Source organism: Humulus lupulus, chromosome 3 (assembly GCF_963169125.1).
Source record: "Humulus lupulus chromosome 3, drHumLupu1.1, whole genome shotgun sequence".
In the NCBI taxonomy this organism is placed as follows: domain Eukaryota; kingdom Viridiplantae; phylum Streptophyta; class Magnoliopsida; order Rosales; family Cannabaceae; genus Humulus; species Humulus lupulus.
This window is the reverse complement of record NC_084795.1, coordinates 236,840,074-236,850,050: the sequence shown is the minus strand read 5'-3', so window position 1 is coordinate 236,850,050 and position 9,977 is coordinate 236,840,074. Positions and strand designations below refer to the sequence as shown.

The 9,977-nt window shown below is 33.4% G+C and overlaps 1 protein-coding gene across 8 annotated transcripts; it reads left to right on the top strand.

Annotated features, from left to right (window-relative positions):
* The first annotated feature begins 2,902 nt into the window (after window positions 1–2,902).
* LOC133823493 (uncharacterized) lies at window positions 2,903–9,450 on the top strand. Of its 8 annotated transcripts, XR_009888369.1 has the most exons (5): window positions 2,906–3,194; window positions 3,914–4,102; window positions 5,067–5,865; window positions 6,477–6,546; window positions 9,186–9,450. XR_009888369.1 is itself a non-coding variant. In XM_062256299.1 (3 exons), the coding sequence occupies exons 1-3, from the start codon at window positions 3,061–3,063 to the stop codon at window positions 9,187–9,189; spliced, it is 327 nt and encodes a 108-aa protein (XP_062112283.1). In that variant the 5' UTR covers window positions 2,927–3,060; the 3' UTR covers window positions 9,190–9,449. The 8 variants fall into 8 exon arrangements, 1 of the variants encoding a protein (XP_062112283.1); XR_009888368.1 differs by having other exon boundaries at window positions 2,904–3,194; window positions 5,067–6,546; XR_009888367.1 differs by having other exon boundaries at window positions 2,907–3,194; window positions 6,477–9,450.
* The last annotated feature ends 527 nt before the right edge of the window (window positions 9,451–9,977 follow it).

Genomic DNA, 9,977 nt, shown 5'->3' with positions numbered 1-9,977 from the left:
CATGCATACGTGTGAACGTTTTAAAAAGTGACGTTAAAAACGATAATTCCTACGCGTTTATTTCTATTGTTTTGAAAACAAGGATTTAGTAACATACTTTTATTACCATTATTTATCTCTTTAAAATCATTAAGTTGATTAAAGCTCTAAAAAAATTATTTTTATTTCATAAAATAATTTATTTAGCCATTTAAAAATATAATAATTCCATTATTTACTTTTAAGTTACATAAAAATAATAAAGGCTAGAAATTATGTGAAATAATTATAATTAGCATGTTTCTTTAGAACGTAACAATTTAATTTAAATTAATAAAATTACAAACTTGATGTGAGAAAATTGTAATTTTTAGGTGTGAGAAAAATACATTTTATTTGTATTATTTTAAGACTTAATTTTAAGTAAAATAAATTCATAAGTGATAATCCAATAATTATTTTTAAATTATTAAACTAAATTTTCAGCCACTATTTAATTTATTTAAAAATCACAAGTGAATTAATCTCAACATTTTTCTTGATTAAAATAAAGAAAAATCATATCTATTAAAATGAACACTCATGGTTACATTTGAAAATATAATTTTTAATATTGACATAACTTAAGGTTATATTATTTCACAAACACACAAATTTTCCTTTCATTAAAAAAAATACTTTCCAATATTTTACTGAAAATTCAAGCAACCATATACACTCTCAAAAATCACCATATTTAATTTAAAACCTCATATGTTTTCTAAAAATATATAAAAATCTGTAGGTATTTATTTGAGTAAAAAAATATCATTTTAATATATATTGAAGTTCCATTTAATTTCTTAAAAACATCATGGCACTTGCAAAATTATTTAAGCATGCAAAAACATTATTTTCATCATATTCTAAACCATTTAAACACCAACATCAGGAAGCTTATCAAATAAAAAATCCATCTTTTACACCATGCTTCACAAAAATTTACATCATTACCATACATGTTTAAATCTATAAAATTAATTCACAAACCCTATGTGACAGTCAAAATCCCATGATCCGTAAGGGGAAAGACCGGGTAAGCTGTGCAATCCCACACCGCCTGGGGAAGGTCAAGTGTAATGATTCTAAGACTGTGTAGGTATGGGACTACACAGTTGAAGAGGGCTTAAATGGATTGATGGGTATTACCTATATCAGGAAGGTGCATCTTCTTTTCGGTAGCCCATCACTTGAGAACTCCATGGTTAAGCGTGCTTGGCCTGGAGTAATCTAGGGATGGGTGACCTCCTGGGAAGTTTTCCCAGGAAGTGTGCGAGTGAGGACAAAGCACGCTGGAAAGACTTGTCTTGGTTTGTAGGGTCAGTCGTCATTCCAGAAAATAGCCATAGTGACGTGGGGCGTCACATAATGGTATCAGAGCCTTGACCCAGCCGGAAGTGTGGCCGACGGGGACGTCGAGCCTGTAAGGGGGGTGATTGTGACAGTCAAAATCCCGTGATCCGTAAGGGGAAAGACCGGGTAAGCTGTGCAATCCCACACCGCCTGGGGAAGGTCAAGTGTAATGATTCTAAGACTGTGTAGGTATGGGACTACACAGTTGAAGAGGGCTTAAATGGATTGATGGGTACTACTTATATCAGGAAGGTGCATCTTCTTTTCGGTAGCCCATCACTTGAGAACTCCATGGTTAAGCGTGCTTGGCCTGGAGTAATCTAGGGATGGGTGACCTCCTGGGAAGTTTTCCCAGGAAGTGTGCGAGTGAGGACAAAGCACGCTGGAAAGACTTGTCTTGGTTTGTAGGGCCAGTCGTCATTCCAGAAAGTAGCCATAGTGACGTGGGGCGTCACACCCTAGCATGTTCCTAATATGCATGAGAGACACAAAATCAATCAACTCATCATGCATTACACCCTTTTAGCCAAAACCCTCATGAATTAAACGTAAATATAAAATAAAATTCTCATTTACATTCACATGCATCCTAGCATGTTTCTATCATCATTCATGCATACAATAACCTATTGATACATAATCTCATAAACATATTCATCAAGTTTTATGGATTCAATAACAAGAGTCCAAATTATTTATTATACCAAAAATTATGTAGGGTCCTAGAACATGGATCCAACATAAAAACACAATAAAAATATCAAAATATAAAGGATCCCTAGACATGCATAGGCCGAAACTCACATATACACAAACATAAAATATCATCAATCATCATACTTTGCAAATCAAATCCAAATCCCTTCATGCATTAAACCACAAAACCATTCATGCATGATCAAAATAACATACCACCAACAAAATAAAAGGAAAACAAAACAACATATTATTACAATTCATAAATCCTTAACCTCCCCAAGAAAACAAAATCAACACAAGGTTGAGGGAGGAATCCAATACCTTCATTGAGAGAACTCAAGAACCAACTATGGTCACCACCTTGCTCAAATCGTAGGGATTTTAGAACACCACAAGAACATGAGAAGAGAAAATCAAATACTTAGAAATCATGGAGAGGATCTAAACTCAAGAATCAACCAAACCAAGATAGTCCTTATCTATAGAGAGACTCGGTCCTCTCTTCTTTCTTCTTCTTCTTCTTCTTTCTCTCATTCTCTCTCTAGAAACGCCTACTCTCTCTCTCCTTCCCTCTAGGCCGAAAGTTAATTTTAGACCAATTCCAACAATTAAAAATTATCGTTGTTCACCCCAAAGCTGATAGTTAATTTTGGACCATTCTCGACAGTTAAAAGCTATCACTATATGGACCCAACACCAACAATTAATTTTATACAAATCCTAACAACTTTAAGGTGTCACTATAGGCCCTAAACCCTAAATGAAACCCAGCGTTTCAACACATTTAATTTGGACACTTTTCAAACTTTCCAAAAAAAAACGTTATTGACTACATTAATAAAAAAAGGGATTTTGCAAAAAAAATTAACTAAAAAGCCGAGGCTTTAAATTTTTTGGTACAATAGTGCGTTGGAGTCCTAAAACACTAATTAATATAATGAATGACTTTAGAAACAACAAAATTATTTTTCAGATTTACATCTTCTCTAAATGCGATATCATCAGCGTGCCTCTTTCCTTACAAGCTTAATAAATTTCTTCTTCGTCATTGATTATAGTCTTCATTATGAATCATCATCAAGATTGAAGCTTGACATAAGTTATTCTTGTATTTTATCTTTTAGGTATGACTTTTAAGTATTTTATTTTAGACAATAGTTTAGTACCCAAAATTTTTAACAACTGATGTTTGGGTTTTCTTTTTGCCATTTTGTATGATTTTTGAGGAGATTGTGTAGATCTTTTCAACAAAAAAATATTTGTTTATATTTGAGTTTGTTCACTCTTATACGGATTTTTTGTTTGATTAGTTTGATAAGATATTATGGGCATATAATCCTTGCTTTGAGCTTCATATTAGATCAATCAAAAGCAAGAATTAACGTATGGGATCGTGTATTTAGAACTTTTTTATGTAATTTTGTTTTGTTTTTCCTAAATCTCCTTTCTCACTATTATCTTTTTCTCCATTTTCCTGTTTTTTTTTCCTTCTTCTCTGAATCTCTGTTTTGCCTCTTCATATGTTTAACATATATAGGTTTTCAAGCAAATAGGAAAACATTAAACTTACCAACACTAAACAAAGAGAAAAATAGTTCCCAAATTTATCTCTTTTAAACTTTTCTTTTCATTTCCCTTTAAGATATTTATGTAGTTCTCTGTCCACGGATTCCTAAATTCCAAAACATGCTCACATAAAATACAAAATCTCTTTCTCTCATACATTCTATGGAATTTGGATTTAATCTAATAACTTCCCTAATTTTAGAGCTCTCTATTCAAGTTCTTATGGTATATATCCTTGGTGTTCTCAGTCACCCACACTTTGTAATAAATCTCACAGGAATTGCTTTGTAGATGGAGAAAGAGAGATCCAGCGGCTATTGGTTTATGAAACATTCCTAATAGAAGTTGGGAAGATCATTCTGTCATCTGAGTTGCCCCTGTTCAGTCCTTTGGTTAAAATATGGCAGATTATCCTTAGTTTAAGTGCTACTAATTGGTTTATTTACATGAGGGACTATAATTTAAGGTACAATTTCTTTTAATTCAATTTTAGGAGTTGACGTTATTTCATCATCAGTTTGCTTTAATTCTGAGAATTTATTGAAATTCATGCTGCAATTCCTAGAATGCCTTCATATAAAAAAATAAAAAAATAAAGGAACAAAACTCCCTCCAAAATCATTAAACATGTGTAGATGAATGATTGATTAGCAACTTATGGTATAACTTGGCAATACATATTCAAGAAGCTCCAAATATAAATATGCTAGTTTTGGAAATGTTATAGATTTTGATAAGGGACCTACGATTATATATACATATATTTATATGCATTAGTTTTGACGCTTCTAAAAAGAAGCAACTCTTGTTACAGGACATTCTAAGCTCAAAGTTTGCACACTACTGTAAAATATGTAGTTGTCTATTTTTAAAACTGAGTTATTAAAGTGTGCTCTTCTCTTTATAAATATAATAATTTATTTCCTCACAAATTTACAAATCGAAAACATGGATTAGAGTCTTCCCCCTTGTAAATGGGTTCTCGTCCAATTTTCTTGATTTATGATCCATGTATATAAATATATATATATATATATAAATACTTCATAGTGATGGATGATAATCAGATGTTAATCTAAGCTATGCTTTGTGTTTTTCTATTCATTTAAAATAATGATTGCTTTCCTGCTTTCGATTCTCTGCTTAGTCAAATTTGAGGCTTGTGCTCTTCGCCAAGAATACAAAAAACTTAAAAGTTGATGTCTACGTATGTGTTTTAATTTGTTTCTATGTACTATGTTTGGGGTGAAGCCTTTCCACTAGACATAAACCCAGTGGGTAAAATGTATACTTGGTACAAGCATGTGATTTACTCAATGAAATGAAACCTGTTTAAATTTACTTTTACAATCAAATTGTTTTATGCATTATAGACTATAGCTTTTTAGTTTGAATAATGGACTTTCCATTTGTCTTTTTACAAGTTGCAGTTCATGCAGCGATGGGATCTAGATTGGATTGTGTAACGTCTTGAAGATGCTAATAAGGCTTAGTGTCTTAATTAGTGTGCCTGGAGGACCTAATTGGATATATGTGTGAAATTAATTGATTAAATGTATGACTACGTGGCATATATGATTTATATGATAATATGAATATATATATATGCATGTTTATGTGTATTAAATTTGCATGTGGGTCTGTTCTTGTTAATAGGGCATATTTGTGATTTTGGCCCGTTGATGGCATAAATGTGATTATATGTATGTAAATGATTGAGATCACATTATTATGAGGATATATTTGTAGTATTCGGCTCGAGGTGATCTAAGTGAGCGGATTAGCAGAATAGTCACAACAGGGTCTAATACCTGGCTCGGGGTGAACCTAGGGGTATTTTGGGAAATTTAATGTATATTTGAGATTTATTGAGTAATGGGTAATTATATGGTGATTAGAGCTTATAGGACCACTTGAGAATTAGCGGGAAATGTGGTAAAAGGACGGGTTTGCCCTTAAGGGCAATAGGAGGCTAAGAATAAGGTTGAGGGTATTTTGGTCATTTGTGTGAGGGATAAGCTTAGGAAACCTCATGAATCCACCAGAAAACACCTTTCAACTCTCTCTCTCTCTCCCTTCATACGATTCTCTCTCCCTCTCTTGTGCTTTGGGGAAGCCTTTGGAGTTTTGGAGAGCTAGCTTGGAAATCTAAGAGGTTGAAGCTTGGGGACTGAAGAATTGGAGCTAGGATCATTGGAGGATAAGCTTAGGGTCGGAATCACCATCAAGGTAAGGTCTAAGTCTTGATTCTTTTTTAAATTTTTACTATTAAGAAAGGTTTTGGCTGGGTTTTGATGTTGCTTTAATTGTTGAGTTAGGGTGAAAATTGTGGTTGGTTTTTGGGTAATTATAATGCCTAGGGTGTGTTGTTAAGAGTCCTAGACTCAATTCTGGTTTTAGTTCAAGGTTACAATAAATTTTCACTGAATTTTGTTGGGAGAAAATGCAGGAAAAGCCCCATGATTTCTGGGTTCCCAGGGTCGCGCCGCGACCTTGTTCTTGAGCACCACAGCCCGCGTGACCTCAGAAGCCTTAGGGGTTTTTTGTTTCGTAGGCGTGCCGCGACCCTATGGGGAAAGTCCTAGCGCATGTCCCTAGGTGTTTAGGGGCTAGCGCCTCTAACTTGGAGGCGCACCGCGACCTTTAGGGCCAAGTCGCGGCCCGCCTAGGCAGCCTTAGCCAAATTAGGTTTTTGGGCTCGAGAACTTAAACCTAAGTGTTCGGGAAGGGTTCTACTACTTGGTTTAGTAGAATTCGAGGTCCCGAAGGCTGGTACGTTATTCTTAAGGAATTTAATGGGTTTAGGTTTTAATAGTTATCCATTGTCTCTATGTGATTAGGGTTACCGTTAAGGCTCAGGATTGAGGATCGTGCTCGGGACTGCTCTACATCTTCAGCTCAGAATTTGAGGTAAGATGTAACGACCCAACTATTCTAGACTTTGGACCATTAATAACTACTGTACACAGACACTAATCTTAAGAATATATATATATATATGAAATAACCATAAATTATTTAAAACTATAAAAAGTTAAAATACATAAAATTCATAGTAGGATATGGGATCCCATTGTTTTGAAAATAAAATAGAGCATAACTTAAATCTTAAATAAAATGGTTACAATATTAAGTGCGGAAATACATAAAAATCATAATTTAAAAGACTTAAACAACTTCATCCTCGAATCGTTCGCGCAGTCCACCGATTTCATTCTCCCTCAATACACATTCCCAAGCTGCCAAGAATCTTCCCGTCGCCATAACTATTTTCCTGCACATATAAAACATAAATGAATGAGCCTAATGCCTAGCAAGGAAAATCTACTACAAGCATGAAACATAATCATACACATAAACTATGAACATCTATCATATACTATAACACATATATCATAATTCTAACCCATGTACATGGTAACTATTAGGGTTTGCTAACTAAGCAACTATAAGCCTCAGACTACAATGAGGTTTGCTAGTCAAGCAACTATAAGCCCCAAAAACATATAACTATTGGGGTTTGCTATATAGCAACTATAAGCCCCAAAACACAAATGTGATAAGGTTTGCTATATAACAACTATAAGCCCCAAACATACATATATCATACACATAAAATCATACTATAGCATAATCATAACATCTTACATAAACATAGCACATATCACACAAGAACTATCCTATTTTCTTTACCAAAATACTGGGATGATGAGAACAAGGTTGGGATTTTGGAACACTCCTAAAAACCATTAATAGAAAGGTGAGTATTCTAAAAGAAAGAGATGAAGAGGAATGAACTAAACCATCGAGAAGATACTTACCAACGAGAACCTCAAGTTCAAAGAACTTAGATGCCTAATCAAGAATAAAGAATACTGAGTTAGGATTTGAGTAGAGAAAAACTATAAGAACTAATGAAACAATACAGAAAAGGAACTAAGAATAGGAATACCTTTGAAAAAGCTATGATCGAACTACACCTCAAAACCGAAATACACACTATGAACCTTACTTCTCAAGTGTCTAATAAGCTTAGAATGATAAAGCTTATAACCCCAACCCAAGTGTTTATCACTCTATAGTCTCACTAGCACCTGGAAGGCTCTGATCAATGCTTGAAGAATGAATGAAAAGGCTTGGTGCTAGGTCCCATTTATAGAGTTCTAGAAATAAAAATCTTCTTTTTGGCTTTGAATAAAAATAATGAATTTAATTGAAAATATTTTAATATTCTTTAGTCAAAGGCTTAGGACTTGGTCAAATTGTTCAGAGAGAGGTTTAATGAGTCAAAGCTTCATTTTTAAAAACAAAAATAATAAAAACAAATAGAATCCTAACTTCTAACTCCCTAAATCTCGTAACTCTAAACTCACCTACAGTAAAATCAATATAACTGGAGTTGTAGGACTCCGATTTAAACCATCTCTATACCATTAGAAATCTAATTCAATTATTAACAACTTTCTAGAAATACTATTTTTCGAAATTCATAACATAACTGGGTCAAAAATAGGTCGGAAGTTACAGTACCCTAAAGTTACCATAATTCTATTTAATTATCTAAATACAACCTAATCCACAAATAAATAAAATTATGACAAATGTCATGCTCCTAACAGATTCTAGTGAAGACTAAGTCTTATATTTCCCTTATTTTATCATTAAAATAATAATTCCTTAATAATCATGCATATGACAAGTGTCATAATCCTATTGGCTCTATCTAAACCTTAGGAATAACTATGCTCATGACAAGTGTCATATTCTTATTGGCTCTATCTAAACCTTAGGAATAACTATGCTCATGACAAGTGTCATATTCTTATTGGCTCTATCTAAACCTTAGGTTATAATAATTATCATATTAATAACCAGCAATATTAATCAAACCTTATGTTATAATTAATATTCTTAAACTATAGGTTAAACTTATAAAATCCATAACTATTGCTAAGAGTTTTTAACTAAGTCCCGGCTTGAACCAAAATCCACAGTAATAAACATACTATAACTACTACTAGTTATTACTATTACTACTACTATCTAACTAACTAAGTAAAGTTCTTGGACTCTACATAAGAAAACTGCACCCGGGTTGTGAATGGGCTGAAACCCCCCTGTAAATGAATATATGTGAGATTGTAAATGTATCTGTGTCTAAGAATATCTGGATAGGCATGTTTGTTCGTGTTGTTTTTTATTGCCTATCTTGCAATCTATTTATCTGTTATATTTGATCTAAAAGTCTGGCCTAAGGGAGTCGAGGCTGGTGTTAAGCGTGCGGAATGGAGCCCAGCCTAAGTGAGTCGAGGTCAGCTAAATAACTTAAGGGCTCGGCCTAAGGGCGTCGACACTTAACTAACTGTACTGAAAGCTGAGTTTGAGTTACATGTTGGATTAAACTATTTATTATTGTCTAGCTAGTTGCTTGTGTTCTGTAATTATTCACTTGATCGGTTTGAGTTGACTGCATATGTAATGTTGTTCATTTATGCATGTGAATTAAGTTTTCTTGCTAAGTCTTGGCTCACAGGTGCTATGTGGTGCAGGTAAGGGAAAGGGAAGCTGGACCAGCCGTGAGTTGGAGGGCTTTGGGGCAGTGTGTACATCGGCAGCTGCTCGACCGCCATGGCCGAGGGATTGAGAGGGATTAGAGCCAAAATTGTATTTTGCCACTTAGGCTAGCTTCAATTGTATTTACTTTTAAGGGTTGCAATTGCCTTGTAAACACTATTTTTGGGATCCCATGTACCAACTCTTATTTTTAATGAAAGTCAACAATTTTATGATCAAAATCTTATAACCCTAACTCGTTAGTTGACTTTAGTGACACGTTTATGTCAAAATTACTTGATTAGAAAGTGTTGTACTATTTAAAATACACAGTGTAATGATCTTGACTATCCAACGCATTACAAATTGGTTATATACATGCATTTATAATCTTTGTACTTGGAGTATGGCTTCTGCCTTTTATCTCCTTAAATAAAGTTATGTGTTTTTCTACTTAAAATTGGAATCACTTCTATATAGAATTAGTAGCAATTTTAAATATGAGTACTTAAATCACTTTTATAGACAATGAAAATAGATTTAAGGAGATTATTGTAATGGATCAAGTTATGTTGTCAGATATAAGCTATATATGATAGTTGTAAATTCTCAATATCCATTAAATTTAAGGAGAATATGGCAACCAACATGGTTCGACTGATATTTAATTGTGATTAGTTTTAGTATAAAATTCTTGTAAAGATTGTATATTCAGATTTCCTTGCTAAATTCCTAGAGATAACTTGCTGATAAATTCAGAGCTTAAGTAATTTGTTATCTCATTTTTT

Bases quoted from the DNA above. Each gene is read 5' to 3' on its own strand.
- LOC133823493 (XM_062256299.1), top strand. From the start codon at position 3,061: ATGCGATATCATCAGCGTGCCTCTTTCCTTACAAGCTTAATAAATTTC. The intron at 3,195-3,913 runs GTATGACTTTTA...TAAATCTCACAG, and splicing joins TCTTGTATTTTATCTTTTAG to GAATTGCTTTGTAGATGGAG.